Below are 25,950 nucleotides of genomic sequence, written 5' to 3'. Positions count from 1 at the left end.
CTGTCAAGTCAACTAAAGTTTGTGCTAACAGGCGAAATCATCAGAAAAGTCGTGGACTTACAGTCTGATATCACAACAATAAAAATGGGCCTCAACTTTCTGGTGTTCGCTAAATGTTAGTGGAAATTTAGCATCTAAAATTGATTAAAACTTTTTCAGTTTGAGAAGCATTGGCTAAAATGCTAAAGAATAACGCTGTGAATAGAACTGATACACGGGAGGTAATTGGAATACATAAAATGAACTACTAATCTTGCATCTGTGACCCGGCTTTTACGTGTGAAGATTATGTTAATAATACATCTTCGTGTTGGTAAGGGCGTTCGTATGATAGATTCCGTAAGTTTCTCAATTTTGACACTGTCTTGGTCAAATCAATTGTAGGATTTGAATAATTCATCAAAGTGATACAATTAAATGACTAAAATAGAAATTACTGATTATTAGATGTAGGAAAAGACCTCTTCAGTGTTATATCTTATCTTATACGATACAGACGTTACTTCAAAAAAAGAAGATGATTACGCCCTACGCGTCAAGCATTTAGTCATGCATAATAACCAATGAACTAAATTCTGCCAAGTCAATGGTTTTCCTGGCTAGCTCAGGCAACCCATTCCACGCTCTAATAGCGCTTAGGAAGGAAGAGCATTTGTGACAATGGCAATATTTTCTGTAGCTACCAATTTTAGAACATAAATATTTTTACGTAAAATTTATGAGACCAAGGATTAAAAGGAGCATACCATCTGCACCATCAATTTAAAACAACAACATTCTAGAAAAGAGAATAGACACAACATACAGAGAGGTCTTGGGTGACTGCATGTTTTCACGTTCCCTCGTATTCCTATGTAGAGGAAAGAGTCAGTTTGAGCTGTGGAGATTACAACACTATTTTCACAACTTATTTCTTACAATCGACTTAACAAAATGGATGAAAGTCAACAGATGAAAACTTCTTTATCAAGCCACGAAGATGCCCAGCAGATTCCACTTATGACACCAAAATTTAGCAACAACCACCAGACACAGATTAGCTTAACAGACAACACTGGTGTCAATGATGATATTGTAGACAATTGCAAAGCAAAGGATGTGTCTGCAGAGACTGACACTGATGTTACCATGGAGATCTGCCCTCTTGTGCTCGTGAGGTCTCCTGTGTTCCCTCATGGACAGTGCAGCAAATTTGTGGAAAAAATGGAGATTTGGTTCGGGAAAATATGGCAACGGCAGAAGAAAAAGTTCTTCCTGGGTACCAAGATACTAGCATGTTTATTGTACCTTACATATTTCGGATATTGCGTTCATCACAGGTAAGCTGATTTAATAAGGCGTTCTTTGTAGTCATATACATGTATTATATTAAAGTATTACATTTACTATCGATGACTTTGAAAGTTTAATTTTTCCCCTATAGCGTGGTTTAATTATTTTGTGTTGAATTGAGCATATTTGATTAGAATATGTATTTTTTTTAATGGAGGGATTAGGCGAAATATGCGAACATTGTCTGAAACGATATTCCACAACTACGCAGCTTGTTATTCGATGGATGGCAATACAGCAATACAGCAGCGTTTCACAAACTATTGGCACCTGAAATGGGGGTGGGGGTGGGGGGAGGGCGCGATGTCGTGACAACCTTGTTGGGATGGTGGTGTGAGTCCGGTCAATTTAATATTCAAGGGACGAAACTATGTATTTTCATTGTAGCTTTAAACTTAGTTAGAAGTTAGAAAAAAATTAAAATGTTTTCAAACTTAAAACATTGTAAGAAAGAGATGTTGTTATCTTATCTTATCTTATATAATACAGACGTTACTTCAAAAAAGAAGATGATTACGTCCTACGCGTCATGCATTCAGTCATGCATATAACCAATGACCTAAATTCTGCCAAGCCACTGGTTTTCCTAGCTAGCTCAGGTAACCCATTCCATGCTCCAATAGCGCTAGGGAAGAAGGAGTATTTGTACAAATTTGTTTCATCTTCTAATTAGATCTTTAAAAATGTAGACCGTTTTCAAAACTTTCTGATGAAAAAAAAACATTTCCAAAAGCGATTTTTCCAGACTTTCTTATGCCAGAACGTCCCTCATTGTCATAGCGTACACAGTTCTAACAAAACAAAATATGTCAGCGACAAGACGTCTTGTTTAACACATTGCCATTATTATTATCTTACGATAATCACGCCCATAACAGATGTACACTATATTTGCCTAGAATGTCCCTCGTATTGGTTAGTGCTTCGTCCCTTTTTTCTGTCTTCATATGACATGCGCATTAGCCCATCTCCACCCGTTTTAATACACATTTTGACTTACTCTTTTTACTATGAAAAAAAGTAAGTTGAAGGCCAAAGAAATAAACACCAAAGCACAGAAGGCAGGTGAACATTTTTATAAATACAAAAGCAAATTTAAAGAAAAATGGACAATTGTGTTTTAACTATATATCTGTAAGTTTCTTTTTTTTTATTATTACATTAAAACTATCACCGCACTTGGGGGCTTCTTTCTGCTTCAGCTAGATAGGTGTGTGTGTGAGTGTGTGGAGGGGGCTCGAGCGAAATTGTATTTGTTGGGGGAGGGGGGTCACCACTGGTGAAATTGTGAGAAACACTGACATACAGCGTTACAAATGGGGAGAAATCAAATTTCAAAACTATGTTGGATAGTCATTGGGGGAATACAATAGCTGCTTTCTTATTGGTTATTTTGATAAGTGTAGTTATTTAAAAAAAAAAATGCCTTTGCTGGTTTAAATGTATATAATAATGTAACGATGTGATGGAGTGAAATCTGCATCTAAGGAAGAAGATTATATTTAAATGTCAGACACTACAACACTGTTGCCTGTATTTATGATAATGTTAGCCCTGTCAAACGTATCAGTTCATATGTTATTGCATTGTTGACCACCTTCATTCATAGAATGACTATGGTTCATCTCGATGAGTTTTTTTTTCCCCATGTGACTGTACATGACTATTCTGGAGAGACATCCCTTTTAAAAAAACAAGGCAGGTAAAAGTGGCTTTGGCTTCGGTGGTAGAGGAACCAACCATTCTGCGATCGGCTCGCTTTTCTTCCAGAGCTGAGGTTAACGCTTTTTCGCTGTCCATAGCTTTATGTTTCACCATCTTTCTCCACATATGTTTCACCATCTTTCTCCACATATGTTACACCATCTTACTCCACATATGTTTCACCATCTTTCTCCACATATGTTCCACCATCTTTCTCCACATATGTTTCACCATCTTTCTCCACATATGTTTCACCATCTTTCTCCACATATGTTTCACCATCTTTCTCCACATATGTTTCACCATCTTTCTCCACATATGTTTCACCATCTCGCTCCACATAGTGCGGTCTAAGACTACGCCTTCCTAGTAATCAACATCGATGTCCACTGTTCTGATGTCACGTTTAATTACATCCACACATCAGTGGTCTTGTGCACATCATGTAAAAAAAAAAAGTTCCCCTTCCAGACCTTGTGGTCTATAGGGCAGATAATGTAAAGGTCATCTGTTTCTGTGGCCTACGGTTAACAAGGGTGTCATGTGGCCAGCACAACGACCAACCGCCTTTACTTTCCCTAACTAATGTCAGGTACCCATTAGAGCTGGGTGGACTCAGAGGCGCCCGAAGATCCCGAAATTAATAATCCCAGTCTTCATCAGGATTCGAACCCCGGTCTTCGGTTTGGAAGCCAAGCGCTTTACCGCTCAGCCACCTCGCCTCCATGCACATCATGAGTTGTGGATAAATGATGACATTTGGTATACGTTAGTCCTCTGTCCGGCGGACATGAAGCTAAAGGGGACGCATGTTGAAGATGGTGGGAAGACCAGTTTAAGCGAGTATTTTGATGTGGCACACACTTTCTTGGCATTTATAATTGTTTTGTTTTTTTCACTAGCATGCTTGACTGCTTGCAATTAGATACTATGATGAAGGTTCTTACATACTCACAGCATTTACTGGACTTCTGGTCATCAAAGTTCTGACCGATTTTGGTGTTTCACACTCTTTCTTGGCATTTATAATTGTTTTGTTTTTTTCACTAACATGCTTGACTGCTTTCAACTAGATACTATGATGAAGGTTCTTACATACTCACTGCATTTACTGGACTTCTGGTCACCAAAGTTGTGTTTAAACTAACTAGTGGACACCGAGGACGAGCCAGAAATTTACTGAAGAAGCATTTTTACAAGTGTTACGTCCGATCTCGAAGAACCAAATACTTCCGGTCGATAACCAAATAGTAAGTAATCAATTCACTATACATTAGTGAAGTAAATTTGTTGTGAATTAATAAGAATGGAATTTGTTAGTAGTCAATAGTGAATTCGTATATCAATAATAAGTAAGAAGGTAGTGAAGTGGATTATTAAGCTGTGAACTAGTAGCAAATTAATAAGTAGTGAATTGGTTGTGAATTGGTTAAATAGTTAATTAGTAGTGAATTAGTAGTGAATTTGTAAGTAGTAATTTAGAAGCGTATTACTAAGAAGTGAATATATTAAGTTTTGCATTAGAAGCGAAGTAGTTATAGGTTATTAGAGAATAAAAAAATCAATTATTTAGTATGGGGGAATCGATAATTAATTAGTAATAGTAAGTATTACTTTTGTAGTCACCTGATATATTGTAATTTAGACATGATTTTTTTACTTATAAAATAACTTGCTATAAATTTCGAACATGTCTACATTTCCAGTGTTCTGTATGTAGCGGCAAGTGTCCTGGTCTGTGTGTACGTGGGTGTATTTGTACTTCCTCACAGTCCGACAAACTCACAGGCTGTGATTGGCCTGGTTCTCATGGTCATCTTGTGCTTTCTGTTCTCGTCCAGTCCAAGCAGGGTAAGAGTTGGGCAGAGGCGTAGTGAGAAAGGGGCAAGGTACTCCACCCCCTATCCTCATTTTCCATGAATATCACATAGAAATATTGGTTTCGTGTGGTGTGCCCTGCTGATGTTGGCGCCCGTGGCATCGTGCCTCCCCCTCTCTACGCCTCTGGAGTACAGCTAAGGTTAAACATTTTTCGAAGGAAATATCAAGGTCCAAACGAGAGAAAAGATTCTTGTGAATTATTTGGTTCCCATTTTGATCTGAGTAGATTTCGCCATTTTCTTGGTTTACACTTAATAGCCATATTGTCAGTTCATGACTTAATTCCTCCATCACCAATTGTGGGATGTAGTGTGGGGGGTAAGCTGTCTCAATAACGATGGATCCCTGAAATTTGTACAGCTTTTCTTTCTGCTTTTAAGTCTTCCATAAACGTACGACGTAAAGTATACGAAGACTGACCTGTTTTCGACCTACACTTTTCCCACATTGGGGATTGTGTTATCACAATCCACGTATAGGTCTAGTTTCTTTCACTAGAGAGCTGGTCATGTATTGAGCAATTCTGTCAGAACGGAAAATAATTACGGAGATAAAGAGTTAAGCTATTAGTCCGAGGCAAATCGTTAGAGAAGGCTTGAATACTGTCCTGCGACGTCTAAACCTGTGGAGTGTTTAGACGCTTTGACGTGGCAACGAGGTCTATAACGATTGGTCTACATTGTTGTCCCCTTAGCCGCATGTTAGAGCAATTTTTTTTAAATTTCGTAAACCAGTTACCCAGACTAAAAACTCAAAATATCAAAATGAAAAATTATCCTGAAAAGTTATCCCTATATTGACGAAACGACTACAACAATTATAAAAGTATTGAGTTTAATGAAAAGAATTAGTTTCAAATCCAGCAGCAACATAAAAGTAAAATGCTTTTAAAATTTGTTTGACCCATATTGAAATATGCATCCTTTTTTGGGGGTCCCTCAAACATAAAGATAGTAGAAAAGACGCAAAATAGAGGGTTGAGATTTATAGCAAAATAGAGCGTGAGAGTTATAACAAAATAGAGACGCATAATTTATAATAAACGAATGTAAACATTTAACTAAAAGTAAAATCTTAGAGACAGTTCAACACAAAAGTCTAAAGGCAAGGTGGCTAAAATACATAAAACACTAAACTATAACTTACATACACAAAGATATAAACTAATACAATACTTGTAAAGAAAAGAAAATGCGATTTTCACATTCCAGGTAAAATTCCTATTAATGCTCCCTCCGTAATAAAGTAGAACTTGGGCCAGGTTGCTTGAATCAGACAGGAAATTAAATAAATTAATAATAAGTTAAGCCTCTAATTACCAAGCATGACTAGATTAACAAATGGCTACGTGTAGGACGTAATATATTGTGTAAAGAAAGTCTGTAATTTAAAAGAAAACAATTTAATAAATGTATATGTAATTTAACATTCATGACCACAGGTCAACTGGCACCCAGTATTCTGGGGGTTCATTCTTCAGTTTACTTTTGCTGTCTTGACCCTCCGGACAACCATGGGATATGAAACTTTCAAATGGATCGGCGATGCTGTTCATAACTTTGTCCGTCTCTCTGACCAGGGGTCAGCGTTTGTGTTTGGAGACAGCTTCAAGGCAGCGAAGGCAGGCTTCTTCTTTGAGGTGCATATTTTGTTTAATTTATAGATAATTATAATTATTTTTTCTATCATTCATAATATTTTGATGGGTTGTGTTTTTATTCCACAATTAACTTACGACTATTATTATGATAATGTAAATTAATTCTTAGAATTCAACTTTGTTTTCGTTTCCTAGAAATTTATTCAATTTAGCTTGAAATAAAATCTTTTATGTTTAGTGGTACCCAACGTTTTAAGTTGAGGGGCGGGGGCGGGATCGACACTCGTGCTAGGGACCGCATCACTGTTTAAATTGTCAAGGTCATGAAGCTGAACATCTGCGAGTTTATCTTGCAATGTGTGAAGAACCGGATAGCAAGTCCCAACGGGCCGGAAATGGCCGTATTTCGAGTATACGTGTCTTAGTTCTTTTCTTCACGTAATCTTATTGAGACGGTTCTCACATGTTGGACACACATGGCCCAAATTTAAACATTTCTATTCCGGCATTATGTTCTGCTAGAGGCCGCTGTGGACGAAATAGAAGCTCTAATCACCAATCGACAGCAATGCTGGGCTGGTCGGGCAATTATCGCGGATGGAAGACAACCGAAACGAAGTGGGTTGGTTCTGGTAGGGCAGGATGATGAAAGCACAAGAGGGTCTGACGTAATTAGTATGGAATAAAAGGACAGGGTTGAAGGAGACACTAATTAGAGAGGAAAGAGAATAAAGACGTGTTATTGTCGTGAGATTTTGTTTAAATTAAATTTTATTTGATACTCTAGCATTCGATCTATTTCTCAAGTTGAATCTGTGTATGTTGCAAAAAAGTGTTCTATTGCATCTTCGTTCGTAAAAGAAGTTTGTTTTAAGTTATCTCAAAAATTGTTTTACTAAAAAATAAAAAGCCTACATCGGTTTATTTACTACATGTCTGGAGCGAAATATTCACATTTTGTATCAGAAGTGAAAGTGAAATATTCACATTTTGTATCAGAAGTGAAAGTGAAATATTAAAATTTTGTATCAGAAGTGAAAGTGAAATATTAAAATTTTGTATCAGAAGTGAAAGTTAAATATTAACATTTTGTCTCAGAAGTGAAAGTGAAATATTAACTTTTTGTCTCAGAAGTGAAAGCGAAATATTAACTTTTTGTCTCAGAAGTGAAAGCGAAATATTAACTTTTTGTCTCAGAAGTGAAAGCGAAATATTAACTTTTTGTCACAGACGTGATCGAATTTTAGAAACGTACTTCGTTTGGAACTTTAAAAATATTTAACATGAAAATAACTAGACAGAGAACTGAGCTATTCGCTATTTTCAGAATTATGCATTGAAAGTAATAACTTAAATTAATTTTTTTTTTAATCTTAACTTCTGTCTGAATCGTCAAGTAGCAAAACACTTTTGATCATTGCTTCTAAATTGCTTTAAAATACGTTTAGACTTCATCAGAATTAGGGGTTTAATAAATTAAATTATGGGAAGTCTTCTAACATTGCCATACAGTTTTCGCGAAACACTGGTCTAAGTACCTAATCTATCTCATCTATATATATATTACCATGTTTTACTGTAATAAAATTGTCTTGTTTTATAGTCTGCTGGTGTAATCGTATTCTTCAATTCAATCATATTCGTACTCGACTACTACGGAGTATTGGAGTTCATAGTTCTCAAAATAGGCCAAGGACTTTCTTTTTGCCTAGAAACTGGGCCAGTGGAGTCAGTAGTGTCGGCAGCCAATATTTTTATTGGGTTGGTAAGTCAATAGCGAACTATAGACCTAGTCCTAGACCGATTGAGAACAACGGCGTGAACTTAAAGCTAGTAGCACATTTTAAAAAGTTCCCACGATAAATGCTGACATCATGGCTAAGTGTTATACGTGACAGCTGAAAATAGCTTGAAGCCGAATTTAAAAAAAAATAATAACCATGAGTCCTTGCCAAGGGTGAAGGTACGAATTCGCAAGCCTGCATACAACATGACCTGGGCAATCTAGAAATACACGTCACCACGATTTCGTAGCAGACGACAAGCAGACGTGAAGCAGACTCGCCAAGAACCGATACTCTTGAAGGAAGCTGGTTGTTGGCCTGTGCCGCAGACGTGACCTCAGGTACACATGAGATGAGATAGATGACTGAAGCTCCGAGGGCCCCTTACAGATTTTTGGGGTAAGAAAGCGCTTTTTGCTGCACAACCAAATGTCTCCAGTTGATTAGGCCAATAATAGAATATGCGTCCTCTGTTTGGGACACCCCAACTCAAGAAAACATTAAGAAACTGGAACAGACACAAAATAGAGCAGTGAGATTTATAACAAACGAATATTCACATTTGAGTAGAGTAACACCTTTAGTAAAATCACTAAATTTAGAAAGCCTTCAGGAGAGAAGACTCTAAAGTAAAGTAGCAATTATACATAAAACACTGAACCATAATCTTCAAATACAAAAACAAAATTAAATAAAATACTCTGAAAGACACAAAGATAAAGGCACATTCCTCATCCCATATGCTAGGACAAATTTGTACAAATACTCTTTCTTCCTTAGTGCTATTAGAGCATGGAATGGGTTGCCTGAGCTAGCCAGGAAAACCAGTGACTTGGCAGAATTGAAGGCATTGGTTAATATACATGACTAAATGCATGACGCGTAAGACGTAATCATCTTCTTTTTTGAAGTAACGTCTGTATTATATAAGATAAGATAAGATTCCCGAAGCCTTGAAGGCTTTTTTTTTGTTCATAGAAACCAGTCCAGCAGGAGAGTCAAAACCTTTGTTGATGTGCTAGCCTTATAAAGTTTTAATTTACCTCAACCTCACCGAGAAAAGATCATTTCTTGGTTCCTACCATTTTATTTACTGGGTGGTAAAGCGTCTTGACTTCCGAACCGAGGGGGGGGGGTCCAGAGTTTAACTTAAGTGTAAGTTAAGACTGAGATTTTCATGGTCGGCAATTTAAGGGCGTATCCGAATCCAACCAACTTTAATGGGTACCCTACATTTGCTGAGGAAAGAAAAGCGGAGGGTCGTTGTGCTGGACACATGACACCCCCCGTTAACCGTTCGACACAGAAACAGATGACCTTTACATCATCTGCCTTATAGATCGCAAGTTCTGAAAGGGGAGCTTTACTTTTTTTAAAAACCATATAGGTGTGTATGTATCCAAGGCAACTCTAATGGCTACAAAGTAAACTATAATACAAGTGAGAAATGAAAGAACTAAAGGAATGAAACCAAAGATTTTGTTCTCATTAAGTTAGGACTATGAGATGAATAGATACAAAATATTGTATATTAAAATATTTCTGTTTTTTTCTTTTCACATTTCAATTTCTTCAACTTTTTATTTTTCAAATTTACATAATAATAATGTCACAAATATTTAAATGTTTAATACATACACGTTCTAACAAGACAATCGTAAGTGACTTTTTTTGTCTTGATGCTCGATCCCGTCTTTTCTAATTGAAGAAAGTTTGATTTATGCAAATTTTGTCAACCACCAAACGAAATCTGTCTTAATAACAATTACCACCTGAACAAAATAAACTCCACACAACCATAGGAAGACAGACACTGCGCCCACCCCTTTGAAACTATAAACCATATCCTCTTTGAATGCCCCTCCCTAATCCACCTTAGGCAGACCCTACTTCCACTACAGCCCAACATAACCAAACACCCTGTACGGCAGTGCTGAACAACTGAAGAAAACAGCACACTTTTTTTTTCCTTGGCACAGTCTGCAAAAGAGCTCACAGCTCAGCAGCAATAAGGCTGGCTAGAACAAGAAGAAGTCTTAATAACAAACATCCAATATGGCCTATAGAAATATATAAGCCTACATATCAAATGTATTATAATTCGAATAATATTTTTGTACAAAATCATTTAGGCAACAGATTAGATTAATAAAGTCAGATATTGTTAATAAAGTGACAGCAATGTATGAAAACAATTTTAATAATTCTGTCTTCCAGTCAGAGGCGCCTCTATTAGTACGCCCTTACCTGCCAACTGTAACGAGATCAGAGCTGCACGCCATCATGACCTGCGGATTCTCCAGCATTTCAGGCGCGTTCATGGCTATGTTTATTAAATCAGGGGTAAGTTAGACGTGTTTGTCTGCGTCAGATGTGTCGCAACTGTTTCCATCTAGTAACGTAAATTACTGCACTCTTCTATAGTCTTTTGTCATTGAGAAGATAGATTATAATTGCAATAAAAGGGAAAGTATGTATTTATATTTTAAATAAAAATATTTTTTTTTGTTGGTATTTTTTTTTGTTACGAAATGTTATCTTGGTTCAAAAAAATCAATGGCATATTTAAACGATTAAAGTTACTATTGAAATTGGTTGCTGTTAAACAGTAATTAAGAATGCTCTCTCTTTAGGCGCCGGCCAATCATCTATTGACAGCAGCTGTGATATCCGCCCCTGCCGCGCTGGCTGTGTCAAAGCTGTTATATCCAGAGATGGACAGGGCGGACCTTGAAAATCAGAAAAATATCAAAATGAGGGATGAAAAGTGAGTATCTGTGGGGGGGGGGGCAACATCAATGTATGAAATATTTATAGTAAGAGTGGGGCAACATCAATGTATGAAATATTTATAGTAAGTGTGGGGCAACATCAATACATGCAATATTTATAGTAAGTGTGGGGCAATATCAATAAATGAAATATTTATAGTAGGCCTAAGTGTGGGGCAACATCAATACATGAAATATTTAGAGTAAGTGTGGGACAACATCAATACATGAAATATTTATGTAAGTGTGGGACAACATCAATACATGAAATATTTAGATTAAGTGTGTGGCCAACATCAATACATGAAATATTTATAGTAAGTGTTGGACCAACATCAATACATGAAATATTTATAGTAAGTGTAAGGCAATATCAATAAATGTAATATTTATAATAGGCCTAAGTGTGGGGCAACATTAATACATGAAATATTTATAGTAAGTGTGGGGCAACATCAGTACATGAAATATTTATATTAAGTGTGGGGCAACATCAATACATGAAATATTTATAGTAAGTGTTGGGCCAACATCAATACATGAAATATTTATAGTAAGTGTTGGGCCAACATCAATACATGAAATATTTATAGCAAGTGTTGGGCCAACATCAATACATGAAATATTTATAGCAAGTGTTGGGCCAACATCGATATATGAAATATTTATAGCAAGTGTTTTGACAACATCAATACATGAAATATTTATAGAAAGTGTTGGGCCAACATTAAAACATGAAATATTTATAGTAAGTGTTGGGTCAACATCAATACATGAAATATTTATAGTAAGTGTTGGGCCAACATCAATACATGAAATATTTATAGAAAGTGTTAGGCCAACATTAAAACATGAAATATTTATAGTAAGTGTTGGGCCAACATCAATACATGAAATATTTATAGCAAGTGTTGGGCCAACATCAATACATGAAATATTTATAGTAAGTGTTGGGCCAGCATCAATACATGAAATATTTATAGTAAGAGGGGGAAAACATCAATATATGAAATATTTATAGCAAGTGTTGGGCCAACATCAATACATGAAATATTTATAGCAAGTGTTGGGCCAACATCAATACATGAAATATTTATAGTAAGTGTTGGGCCAGCATCAATACATGAAATATTTATAGTAAGAGGGGGACAACATCAATATATGAAATATTTATAGCAAGTGTTGGGCCAACATCAATACATGAAATATTTATAGCAAGTGTTGGGCCAACATCAATACATGAAATATTTATAGCAAGTGTTGGGCCAACATCGATATATGAAATATTTATAGCAAGTGTTGGGACAACATCAATACATGAAATATTTATAGAAAGTGTTGGGCCAACATTAAAACATGAAATATTTATAGTAAGTGTTGGGCCAACATCAATACATGAAATATTTATAGTAAGTGTTGGGCCAGCATCAATACATGAAATATTTATAGCAAGTGTTGGGCCAACATCAATACATGAAATATTTATAGTGAGTGTGGGGCAACATCAATACATGAAATATTTAGAGTAAGTGTGGGACAACATCAATACATGAAATATTTATAGCAAGTGCGGGGCAACATCAACAAATGAATTGCTGAGAACAGAGACGTAGTCAGCAAAACGTGGCCAACATACTTTATTTGCGTCTCCCTCCTCCATTTGCCATGAACACCACATAGAAATATAGGCGACTCTCAGGCTGTGGCGCCTCCTCCTAAGGGTAGCTCCTGAGGCATCGTGCCCCCACCCTAACTACACCTCTGGCTGAGAGTACTTACTGGGCTTCACCAATACACGCCTATTCTAGTAGTCTGGAGGCGACACCCAATCGTAAATTAAATTATGCAATAATGATGGGCAATATAAAAACAGGTATTGCTCTAAATTTGTGATTTATTTATTAGTGGAAAATTAAATTACTTTGATGTCATGTTCGTCTTTATTCCTTTTCAAATTCATGTCAAAAACCACAGAATACAATGTTTATGCTTACAGCTCCAGCCAGAATCTGTTGCAAGCGGCCTCTGACGGTGCCGCCTTCTCCATCAAGCTGGTGGCCTCCATTATGGTGAACATGATGGCCTTTGTATCCATTCTCAATCTCATCAACACAACTTTGGTCTGGATAGGTGAGAGAGCTGGAGTTCCAGGCATGACCTTTGATGTAAGCCAAACATTGGACTTCAGCAACTTAGGGCATAGGTCAAAGGTCGAATAGTACATAATAGTGTGGGATAAATGGTTACATGGAGTGTTAAAAAAAAGTCTGCAAAATACTCTTCTCGAGTAGTTATAAAGCTTTAAGTTTGATAATTAAAATAACAAATTATTCACCTTGTAATCGTTTTATCAGGTATAGTTTATACTAGAACAACTTTCACAATTTCACTGAAAGTATCTGTTCAAATTTTGCTTTACAAATGTTCTGGATACTTGGGTTTTATACTTAGGTTTTATACTTAGGTTTTATACAGAGGCTGCAGTTTTTCGTTTAGAACCTGGAGATTATCTACGCCAGTGATGCCCAACCTCATTTGTCCCGCGGGCCATTTTAATCTCCAGCACTCGTGTCGCTGGCCACATCAACGAAAACGTATACAGACGATAGAAAATTGACTAGATTTTGAAGTTATTTGATTAGAAACCCTTGGATCTATATTAAGTACTTACATTAATGAATTGTATATTTGAAGCTTTTTTTTCACGCGTCAGATAATGGCCTAATTTCTGTACGGTACTTAAAATATGAGCAATTTTATAGCTAGCTTTAGAACCGACTCATTTTCTTGTCTCTTTTTAGTAAATATTTCTATCGATCTACACTCTGTAGGCATAGTTAAGCTATCATTTATTCGCGGCTTAAATCGAGAATACCGCCATATTTGTTTTATAAACAGTCACACTTTCTTTACAAATCAAATATGTTAGCTGATTATTTTGTTCCACAAAAAGTAAAGATCCGTACACTTTTTCTGATAGATTCTACATTCAGAGCCCCATTTAATAAGCATACAAATATTAAAGGTCATAGTACCAATTAACTAAAGAAAAAATTGGGGGCCGTAACGTAGATAAAGATACATTTGTCAACCATTTTTTTTTTGAATGGGTGATTTTCTACACATTGTGCCAACATTTTGGCTGGCCGGATGGAACCACGTCGCGGGCCGGATCTGGCCCGCGGGCCGTAATTTGGGCATCACTGATCTACGCGATAGATTATAGTATGTAAGGCTTACTCATGGTCACTATCGTCAGCAGTCTCTATGTGTTTTGTGATTACTGTCTTAAGCCCCCTTTCCCCCCCCCCCAAAAAAAAAAAATAATAATTCTGTTAGGTTGACTGAATTTGATTAAAAATGAATTTATTTATTTTTTTAGATTTGAATTTTAATTCTAAAATGAGCTTTGTTTTCATGAACGCTTTTCAATGTACGTATTCATTTAAAATCTAACAAGCTGCTAGATCGTTCGGACTTATCGATTGTCCCGGGTTCAAACCCGCTCCCATCCCCCGTCGTCCTGCGGGAAGTTCAGAGTAGGAAGTAAACGATCTTCAACTCTTTAGCATTTTACAAACATCTTGGTTAGGTTTGAAAAAAACTACTAAATTTTCTTTAAAGGGCGGTAATGCATCTACCCATGTAGGATAAAAAATAAACCCAGTTATCGTTATTGCCTACTTCTCAAATTTCTTTTGTGTGTTAACCAAGTATAAGCCTATTTTTTTTTTGTTCTCTGTCGCTGTTGTTTTAGTTGCATGTATGCTCATCAATCAGTATCGATAATGACTGGAAAGTTCGATTTCCAAATGTGGAGGATTAAGTGGAGTACGCATTAAGAGAGCATTGACCGCAGTCAGGGCACAATGACCTGTTGGATTTTTTTTTTGTCTGATTGTGTGTGTGTGTGTGTAGTTGTGTGTGTCGGTCTAAAAAGTTTTCTTTATTTCCTTACCCTTTTACAAACTGTGTTTATTATTGTAATTGTAGGGCTAGATGCAGGGCCGGTTTTAGGCCACTGAAACCTATGCCGTCGCTGTGTGCCCCGCGCTTTCATAGGTCCCGCGCTAATTCTAGATGTAATTATTAAATTGCAGAATCTATAAGAAAAAGTAATAGAAATCTCATGAATTTATTAAAATCTCCTGAAAACTCTTTAAAATCTCCTGAAAAATAGTCAAAATTGTCATTAGTGGGTGTCATTCATTGCGTAAAACGCAAATCCTACGCGCGATAAAAGAAAAAATGCATTGTCAGCTTTCATGTAATAAAATGTAATAATCGAGGGAATTTTCACCTTAATCAAAAGTTACAATTCTTTATTTACTTTTATAGTCACTGGCATATAAATATGCCATTGGTTGCAAGGTTCGTAAAGTAAAGTTTATTTGATCGCAATTTGGTTCTTAGTAAAGAATGAATATAATTCAAAGTCGAATTTATTTTCTTATACAAAATCTTAATTTTCACTTATTACCCTTATTCCCACCCAGTCTAGGCCCCGCGCAATCAGTTTCGCATAGGGCCCCGCAATTGTTAGGACCGGCCCTGGCTAGATGTATAGTTTCACTCTACCATGGTACCATAGCTTGCGCGAAATAATGAGATTGTGGACAACAGGTTCACGTGAATGGGCGTAAAGGTAGATGAGATGGGTGACTGTTTAGTTGTGGACTGAACTTTGAAAGAGCAAGCTGGTGATTGAACGAGAATGCGTATATTTTCAGAGTGGGACACTAAAGTTTGAGTTAGTCGAGAGTTGTCTAGTACCGGGGTAGGCAACCTGCGGCTCGCGAGCCACATGAGGCTCTTCCGACTAAAAAGGTTGCCGACCCCTGGTCTAGTAGGTAGTCCATGTTGGACATTGCATTTTCTTTGAGTTGATCTGATGATCTACATACGCGCTAGTTTTAAATATGTTAGATATAGTGTTGCATTAATTATAATGTTCAGAGTGTTCACTTTCAAGAATGTGTTATTACTCTAATGGTAAAAGATTAAGATGTCCTGTCGACAAAGGATTGAGCTGGGGCTTGAGGTCGCTTTCTAGTGATCCGAACCCCCTAGAAAACGAATTTCACAATCAGCCAGGGAAGCCCCTATATATAGGCAGTGACACTCTTACATGTCCTTCTGTCTGTCTGTCTGTCTCTCTCTGTCTGTGTTTTTTTTTTTAAATCTTTCTCGTCATTTGGCGACCAAATTTAGCGTCTCTTTCAATATATGTTGGTCGCTCTATCTTATTTTGTGATGTTTGGCATTCATAAAGCTATTTAAAAAAAATCCATTTAACAAAAAATGGAGTCCGGAATTCATTCTGCCTGTCAGTCTGTCTGTCTGCCTGTCTGTCTCTCACACACTTTGTTACATCTCCCCTAGTTCTGCCATCACATTCAAGAACGCTTTCGCACCTCAATGCACCATTTAACCCAAACTGAATCTACATGAACGTATGGATTACGTCATAAATGTGTAAATATTCGAACTTTACAAAACGAAGTCATTTAGTAGAGACATCCTGGTAGAGACATAAATAGGGTATAGGCTCGTATGAATAGTTAATTTATGCTCCGACCAGGCTATGAAAAGGTTGTTTTTTCTAGGTGAAGGTCGAACATTTTGTAATAGTCAACAACAGGACTGATAAAAGGGCAGGTGACTCCATGTTTTTTTTCAATAACACGGATATGTTGAGGGAGAAAGGCTTAGTTTTTCCATGTCTTCTGCAACAAGCAAATAGTATTTTTTTACGCCCTAAGTATTAGAACAAATGCAGAGTTAGCGAGGTGGGGGGAATGCTTGCATGAAACATGCATCCGGCTGAAGTAAGTTAACTAGCTATTATGGCTCTAAATATTATCAGCGTTCGCGGATATGATAAGAGACATACAAGTACACCGAATTAGAAAACAGAGTGAGGAGGCATGATAGAATATAAACAGATAAGGTTGTGCGTGTGTGTGTGTGGGGGGAATGGGGTGCTCCGATTAGTAACTCAGCTTGGTATACTTGTTTTGACTTTTTTTCATTTAAATGTGTTTAAAAAGAAGGCTAGAGAACACACACAAAAAAGTTGTTGAAACTTAAAAGTATTTTGATAAGAAAATATAACTTAGGGTGTACGTCTTGACATGGTCAAAGTGACCCGGAAGTGAACTGATTTCTGCAGTGGCAGACGTTGAATAGCACGTCATGCTATTAACATAAGAGGCAGACGATCAAATAGACGATGATATAAATCCCTTAGGACTAACTACATTGAGGATACTCATAATAGAAGGTTGTTATTTTTTAAAGTCGTAGCCCGTTTTTAGCCCAATTACTGACATGACGAAAAATATTTAGTTATAAGGAAATTGGACACAAAAGATAATAATAATAATAATATCAACCGAGGGGATAATGACAACTGACCTCATAGATACCTTCAATGCCCTTAACATTCCTAAGAAGATTCTCGTTGCCTGTCAGAGGGCGGTACTGCTGCAGACCTGCCATATCACCAGAAAATTCCTCAGTGGAAACTGATAAAGGGACTACCATGAATTTTGTTTCTCTTTAGCGAAACTCGGCCCTGGCAGTACCAGAGAACGACTACTCGTTTGTCTCTAACATAATAATAATAATAATATTAATTTAATGTATAGAGCGCAGTTAACAAACCTAATGGAAACTCAAGGCTCTGTGATATCATTACAATCGTTCATGACTGAGTGAATGAATTGTACTGTCCTCACAATAACACCAGGTTCGAACTCTGTCCTCAAACATTACTGGTATAAGGATTGGGTTGAGACGTTAGATATCTTTATTTCGAAATGAAATTTTTACTTTTACGGTCAATTTCAGAGATGAAAGAGAAAGTGTGACTATGATGGTGTGTTTGTGCTTATGTGCGTGTGTGACTTTATGCGGATGACACATTGGTTGTAAAGAGAAAAACAGCTTGATCGAGAAGTCGTCATTACGTTTTATTGGCCAACGGGCTGGGTAAGGGGGGTAGTATTAAATCTTAGCCCTGGCCATCATTAATTATTTTGAGATGTCTTGGGGGGGGTGTTATTTAGACTACATAAGAAGCAGACCTCGTTTGTTGGGGATCTATTTACTCAACTCTCTGGTTTCACGCGAGTATGATTGTATAGAATTCATTGGTCAAAAATTAAATTTTAAATTATTGAAAAATTGAATTATTAACACAAGCTTGAGGTGTAGAAATGGAAAGCACAAACTTAAGGGATAGACTCCAATGTAGAGACAAGATATTAATGAGCTGAACACATAAATAACACAGTTTGGAACACTCACAGAAAGCACTGACCCCCCAAACTTCAATGTTTCTTCTTTCTTATATCTTTCTATATAAGTTTAAATCTGGAAAGAGCAAAGACTTGATGGAGTGTAAAATCTATATATTTTAACTTTGTTTGGACTTTTAGAAGCACTCGACTCCAAGGTTTGGATGACTTCTCGAATAACTTCCGTTGTTCTTTGCAACTAGTGACGCGTCTTATTACATGACAAATTATACGGGGCCAAATGGAACAGCCTAGAAGACAGAAAGTCCTGTCATGTCTTTCATATGCACGTAGCACACAGTGCTATATTGGGTCAGAACCTGAGACATTACTGATACCAGGCTGTTATCTGTTAATTTTCCTTCCTTCGGATCTAACATCTGCCTTGGACTTAGTTGAAATGACTAGATTTCTGTGTGGGAGAACTATAGTCCGTCAATAGATACTCAGGCTTTCATCTCATCAATATGGGATGAACCATTGTCGCTCTAAGGCTAAGGGAAACCAGCATAGACAATCTCGGCAAATCTGTCCAGCGCTACATTCTCAGACTGTTAAGACTCCCCTGCCTCCCCCTTTTTTTTTTTTTTTGTAGCTGGTTAAGTAGCTAACAATGAAGAAGCTGATATGGTTCTATCCATACGCAAGACTGAAATGTCTTTGCAGTTTTTAAAAGTCTATAGTGTTGATGCAATTCTGTCATAAGTATAAGTTAGTTGAATTTGTATTCTAAATGTATTGAGGTACATGTCTCATGTGTTCCCAACAGCTTATGTGTTCCTATCTAATGTATCCCCTGGCCTACGTCATGGGCACCGCCCCTGAAGACTGTGGGAAAGTCGGAGCACTCATTGGCCTCAAATTTGTGGCAACTCCCTTTGTGGCCTACGCTGAGTTAGGTCTGATGGTCAAGGTCAGTAACACAATTTGATATTACGTTTTATCAACATGTTAACATTTCGAAAAGAAAATCGCTTCCCAAAAACGACGTCTCTATGGGGAGCTGTGTGCAGGAAAGCGCTCTCAGTGGGGTCAACACAAACACAATCGTTAGAAAGACATCATTAGGAAGTCCATTAAACAGTGTGAGATTGACTTTCAGGGGCTGGGAAACAGTGTAAATGCTGTGCTTTTTAGAGTTTCACAAGACGAGAAGAGCGGCCCGCATGAAAGAACGCAGAGCTAAACAATGGTGGAGAAAACAGGCTTAGACCCTTGCCCATGTATGGGTCGTCTTTTAAAAAGAGTTAATAGCCATCTTCGTATTCATAAGAAATGATAAATGTGTTCATCTTCGACCACGAATTAGGAGCTATATACAGATTCATTTAACATCATATTCATCATGGGCGTAGCCAGGATTTTTTTTTATATGTATTTATGTGTGTGTGCCTACAAAATCTTTATTACATTCTGACCCTTCATTCTTTCGGAAGGCGATTAATGTGCCCTAGAATAGGTTCTTCCATGAGTTAGTGAACAAATTGTAGATTCCCCGCCAATACTAGCAATGGGGTCTGGGAGATCGCCAGGAGCTCCCCAGCGCGGGGCGAAGCCCCGCCGCCAAGCACTATTTCTGGTATTGAAAGCCAACAAAATGCATATTCTGAGGTATCTACAGTGAATTTTCCTGCTATTAAAAATTTCTATTTTAAAATCCTAATGTGCTATTCTTACTGACTTAGACCCTCCCGCGCCGTTCGGCGCATTTGCCGTCAAGCTGTTTCCATAAAAATCTTTCACTGGTAATGTCTGAAGCCTCTTCCCACCTGCCATGAGGACCTCCATGAATGAGTGGCGTCAAGTTGTACTAGGAAATCATTGCAACTCTTCTTGTGCGTAATTCATTTTGTCGGAGAACATGTCCCGCAAACCTCATGCGTCGCTCTCTCACAATCTTACTAAGGGATCGACTACCAGTTCGGCATAGGATTTCCTTGATTTAGACCCGATCTCTATAACTGACTCCTAAAATCTGTCTTAGCCATCTTTGTTGAGCCACATTTAGTGTTTTTCAATTTCGGCAGATGAATATTCACTGCAGTTTATTAATGGAGCCCTGTCACTGGTAAAAATGTGTAACCTCTCTTGAATACGCTCTTGGAATTAAGTGACTGTAGTTTGCTTTAGATTTTATATCGAAAAGAGAAGTTTTATCGTCAAAATAATATGTTGGGGGTTTTCCACCTCAAAACCATCTGGAGGTGTTTTTAACTTTTAAAAAAAGCCATCTGTAGAAGAGGGGTTTAAACTCAAAACCCCCGATTGGATTGGCTAAGGTCAAATGATTTGAGTGTTTAATTTGCTTTTTTTTTTTTATATTGAAGAGGTATTTTTAACATCAAACCCCTCTGAATGGGGGTTTAAACCCCTTTTGGCAACGCTAATAGCATTTTGAGTGCGTAATTTGCTTTTTTTCTTACACTGAAGATGTATTTTTTAGCCTCAAACTCAAAACTCCTTTGGCTACGCTCATAGATTTAAGAGTGAGTAATTTGCTTTTATTTATATTGAAGAGGTACTTTTTAGCTTCAAACTCCACTGGAAGGGAGTTTAAACTCAAAACCCCTTTGATTACACACATAACATTTTGAGTGTATAATTTGCTTTGTTTTTAATATTAAAAAGGTATTTTTTTACCTTCGAACCCCGCTGAAGTGGGATTTAAACTCAAAACTGAGTCAAAACCCATTTAGCTACGCTCATAACATTTTGAGTGCGTAATTATTTTTTTTATGTTGAAGAGGGGGTTTATCGTAAATTGTAGAGGGGGTTTTAAAATCAAAATCTTTCTTAACTGTGCTCTTGGAATTAAGGGATTTTCGTTTACATTTTTTTTGTTTTGTTGTATAGAAGAGGGGGAGTTAACTGCAAAAACCCCAGGTAGGGGTTTAAAACTCAAAACCCCTCTGGTAGGGGTTTTAAAACTCGAACCCCTCTGGTAGGGGTTTTAAACTCGAACCCCCCCCTGGAAGGGGTTTTTAAAGCTCGAGCCCCCCTGGTAGGGGTTTTAAACTCAAAACCCAATGGTAGGGGGTTTTAGACTCAAAACCCCTTTGGTTGTGCTGGGGCAAGTGATGGTTTAGTATTAAAATCTCACCTAAAATAAACCAAATCAAAGCAAAAAATCAATCACTAAATTCCGATTCCCCCCCCTGGGGGGGGATTTCATTTCGGGGGGGGTTTGAACCCCAAACCCCCCCCCGGCTACGCCCATGATATTCATGTTTCTAGCAATGAAAGTTCGGCTTTACCTGTGAATAAATAACGTAACTGAATCCATTAAGTTGAATTATATATAGATCTATATATTTCTAGTATTATGTGTTAATTGCATTTTCATTCCGCTATTTAAAATAAAAAATGTTTCTTGTAGAACCGACACACTTTTGAGAGCTACGTCAGAGAGTACAACGGCACGTGGTACACATCAGGAGATGACGTCATTTTAACTGAGACGAACACTACCCTTTTTAAAGGCTTTATGAAGGTAAGCAAGAACAATAAATGTGCAAATAAGCAAGAGGCAGTATCATTATATACTGTGAAAAGAGACAAACTAGTATATATAGGGGCCGGCCTTACAAATTGCGGTACCCAATTTAATGGATGCTTGCGAAGCCCTTTCTTCTTATTTTTTTTTTACAATAACAACTATTACTATTAATTAGATCATTATATCAAAATTTATCATACAACATGCATAGGAAGCAATAAATGAATTAGGATCTAGTAAGTTAATTAAAGTCACGTCAATCTCTATGACACACTAGCTATGTTAACCCTTTAAGTCCTACATCTTTGAAAGCCTATGACAAGATCAATGACTAATAGTGATATGCTAAATGTAATTTGCCAGGCGCTGGGCCCGATTCAGAGCAATCGGTAAAATCAGCCGGACCTGATTAATATGTATATATTTACATATATTTATACAATGCACGTATATATATATATAAATATATATATATATATATATATATATATAAGATATATAAATATTTAAGCTTTATAGTTGTTTTTTACAAAAGTTTTTTTTTTTTATTTAGTATTTCTTTTTATTTGTACTGATAAGACCTTCTTGTTACATTGGCAAACTTGTAAAATTCAAGTGAACATCTCTTCTTGACCAGAATGGACCCGACTTTTGTTTTTTTTTAATTTTTTTTTTAGATTCATCGAATATGGCTCTAAACGAGTTTGTTGTTAATGACTATACTAGAAGAATTTTCGGATTTTATGAAGTTGAACTTTCATCTTGTGTATTCTTAAGATTTTGTTTGTAAGCTTTGTGAGCTTCAGATTCATACTGAAAATAGAAACAATATAAAAATGTCAGATTGACTCAATGTTTTAAAACTTTGTCCAGTACAGGAGAAATCCGAGGCCATCTCGACCTACGCCATCTGCGGACTTTCAGCCTTTCCCGCCATAGGGTTCTGCTTGGGTACACTTGCACCAATGTGTCCGGCGAGAAAGGATGACGTCATTGACCTCGTTTTGAGAGCTTTTGTGGCGGGAAACATCGCAAACTTTGTCACAGCATCTGTAGCAGGTAGCCTTGTAATTTGCAACTTTGATTATAAGCTAACCATATCTATATTTATGATTATATATTATATATATATATATTGGTTGGAGTCTAGCGAAGGTTGATTCGGCCTTCCCTATGCGTTTTTTGATCTCCTCTTTTTAGTGACAGGTCACCTTGATTTATAGACCCAAGGTAGCAGAACTCATTTACGGCATCTAGCTTGTTATCGTCAATGAGGATGGAGGGTGGTGCTGTAGCAGGTGGTCCCATAACATTAGTTTTCTTTGTGCTAATGGTTAGGCCATACTCTTTACAAGCCTGAGAGAAGCAGGACATTAGTGACTGAAGCTCCTCTTGTGAGTGTGCCACTACCGCTGCGTCATCCGCGAAGAGCAAATCTCTTACGAGGGTGGTTCTGGTTTGTGTTTTGTTCCTCAGTCTAGCAATATTTAGAAGTTTGCCCTCAAATCTGGAATGAAGATATATGCCTTCGGTGGATTTGTCAAACGCGTGCTGGATTAGCATTGAAAAGAGTACTCCAAAAGAGGGTTGGGGCCAGGACACATCCTTGTTTGACTCCGCATTTTATACTGAAACTTTCGGAGCAGGCGCCGTTGAACTGCACTGTACCCATCATATTTAGTGGAAAGATACGATTACATTTAGCAGCTTGGGTGGACAGCCTATTAACTGTAAGATTTTAAAGAAGCCTTCTCTGCTGACTAGATCAAAGGCCTTTGTTAGGTCGATGAATGCATTGTACAAAAGCATTATTTGCTCATGCACTTTTCCTGAAGTTGACGGATGGAGAAAATAATGTCAATTGTGGATCTCCCTGAGCGAAGGCCGCACTGTGATTCTGGATAGACTCGATCAGCAAGTTTTTATAGCCTGGGACTCGAGCAAAGACAATGCTTAGTAGAGAGATTTCTCTGTAGTTGTTGCAGTCGCTTCTGTCACCTTTGTTCTTCTACAGGGTGATGATCTTTGCATCCCGCAGATCCCAGTGGTACAGCGACCAAAATGGAGGTCTACAAGGCATGCGTTCTTTGCACGCTACTGTACAGCAGTGACTTGTGGACAACCTACACAAAACAAGAGAGAAAACTAAACTCATTCCATTTACGCTGTCTTCGAAGGATCTTAAAAATAACATGGAACGGTAAAGTGTGTAATACTGAGATCCTCGCGAGAACGGGTCTTCCCAGCATCTTTACGGTCCTCAGGCAACGCCGCCTGCTGGCTCGGACATGACGCCGGATGGATGACAATCGCATCCCAAAAATCATTCTGTACGGACAACTTGCGGCTGGCTCAAGAAAAACTTGTCACTCCCACCTCCATTATGTTAAATGTGATTAAAAAGGGATTTAAAATCAGTGAACATTGATACTGACCATTGGGAAGACATAGCCTTAGACCGCACTAGTACGAGAGAGACGGTGACCAAGAAAGCTATAGCAAGTGAGAAAACATGGGCCTCGATTCTTGAAGAAAATCGTGCCCCATGGAAAATGGCCAGCTCCTCTACCAACTAAGCGAAAGCCACCTTGACATGCAGTAAGTGTGGACGGGAGTGTCTCTCCAAAATAGGGCTCCACAGCCATATGAAAAAGAGTTCGAGATAAACCATAGTCATAAACCATGATGGAAATATATATATTATATAAATAATTCAATCTTTACCCGATAAGTCACCTTTAGATCTACGAAAAACAACACCGTAGTTTCATAATCCTTTAAATATCCGCGTGCAATCTCTATATCAGACTAGTGAATTGAGAAGGGTAAAGGTTAGAGCCCTAACATTAGATCAGCCCGATCCTCGCTTATCATATCACCGCCTTTGTTTTGACATCTAAGAATTACTTCCAAAAAAGAACCCCCCCCCCACCCCACCCCCCAAAAGAAATGCAAAGCTACAATATTTAAAATTTAAAAATGTATGTGTGCAGGCTATGGTAGTATGTATTGTGTTCACGTCATCGCATATAATGCATTGTTATTTATCTCTCAACAGGTGTGTTGTATATGAATACGTAACGTCCGGGCTACCCTTTAAGTGCTGATGGGAAAGAGTGCATCTAGACATTGCTTCCGATCGACAAACAGGAAACTAATATTATCTACGAGTTTTTTTTAAAATAGTTCTAAACGTGAATATACTGGAGTATAATTAAAACAATCTGACTCTTAATGAATACTACAGAATGTATATAGTAGTTCTATTTATTGGTCTAGGATTGTTTCATTAAAGCAGTTAATCACAAAGTACAAACATTTGAGATTTAATGCTCAAATACTTAAGAATGAAAAGTTATTTTTTAAAATCTTATCTTCATATCAACATACTTCGCCTGTCTTCTGATGCACATTTTTTTACACTTTATTTATCCCTTTGGACAACTATTTATAATCACTAACAAAACATCAATCCAATAAAAATTGACTAACTATTTAATACATTTTTTGGTAATTAATTGTGTTTGATATATAAAAATGGAAATAAATCTCGGAGCATTGAGATATCCCTGAAATTGAGCAGTTCCCTCCATTGAATAAGCTTTCTTTTAAATTTGTGTTTATATTTAGCTTGAGGTTTATTAGCATTAGTTGAAAATCAGAAAGACGTGTGAAATAGTTAGAGTTAAGGTATACTGGCCATTCTAGGTGCATACGTACCAGTAAATGAGATCTAAGGTTCGATTACAACTAAAAAAAATAGTCAACTGTTAAAGTTAAGACCTTTTTACTGCAAGACTTTACAATGGTATAATTTACAGCAATGACCTTTTTTTTTTTTTAATCCTATAGGATACCCTATACAAAACAACTGGGGGTGATAAGACTGACCCCAAATGAACTTGTAAATATCCCACTCAATAGTGCACTCATGTCTCCTGGGTAATACTGGGCCTCATCCATAACGTCTACCTTTCCCCCCCCAGGACATAAACACTTCATATGTATAGTTTTTGTCTCCCTTGAGTATATTTACCTTTCAGTACTAAGCCCCCCCCCCTATCACATGACCTTGACCCTA

At 37.3% G+C, this 25,950-nt stretch overlaps 1 protein-coding gene across 1 annotated transcript; it reads left to right on the top strand.

Annotated features, from left to right (window-relative positions):
* On the top strand, window positions 1-25,368 carry LOC106078971 (solute carrier family 28 member 3-like). The gene is made up of 12 exons (XM_056018291.1): window positions 1-1,319; window positions 4,110-4,286; window positions 4,743-4,887; window positions 6,359-6,556; window positions 8,121-8,282; window positions 10,519-10,644; window positions 10,935-11,068; window positions 13,069-13,237; window positions 19,143-19,286; window positions 21,750-21,863; window positions 22,748-22,928; window positions 24,928-25,368. The coding sequence occupies exons 1-12, from the start codon at window positions 934-936 to the stop codon at window positions 24,948-24,950; spliced, it is 1,959 nt and encodes a 652-aa protein (XP_055874266.1). The 5' UTR covers window positions 1-933; the 3' UTR covers window positions 24,951-25,368.
* Window positions 25,369-25,950: the final 582 nt, after the last annotated feature.

This window comes from Biomphalaria glabrata, chromosome 1 (assembly GCF_947242115.1).
Source record: "Biomphalaria glabrata chromosome 1, xgBioGlab47.1, whole genome shotgun sequence".
Classification (NCBI taxonomy): Eukaryota; Metazoa; Mollusca; class Gastropoda; family Planorbidae; genus Biomphalaria; species Biomphalaria glabrata.
The sequence above is the reverse complement of the archived record's forward strand: the minus strand, read 5'-3'. Positions and strand labels throughout refer to the sequence as shown.

Excerpts from the sequence above, each read along its gene's own strand:
- LOC106078971 (XM_056018291.1), top strand. The coding sequence starts at position 934 with ATGGATGAAAGTCAACAGATGAAAACTTCTTTATCAAGCCACGAAGAT. Across the intron at positions 4,888-6,358 it reads TCTCGTCCAGTCCAAGCAGG|GTCAACTGGCACCCAGTATT; the intron begins GTAAGAGTTGGG and ends TCATGACCACAG. Across the intron at positions 11,069-13,068 it reads ATCAAAATGAGGGATGAAAA|CTCCAGCCAGAATCTGTTGC; the intron begins GTGAGTATCTGT and ends TTATGCTTACAG.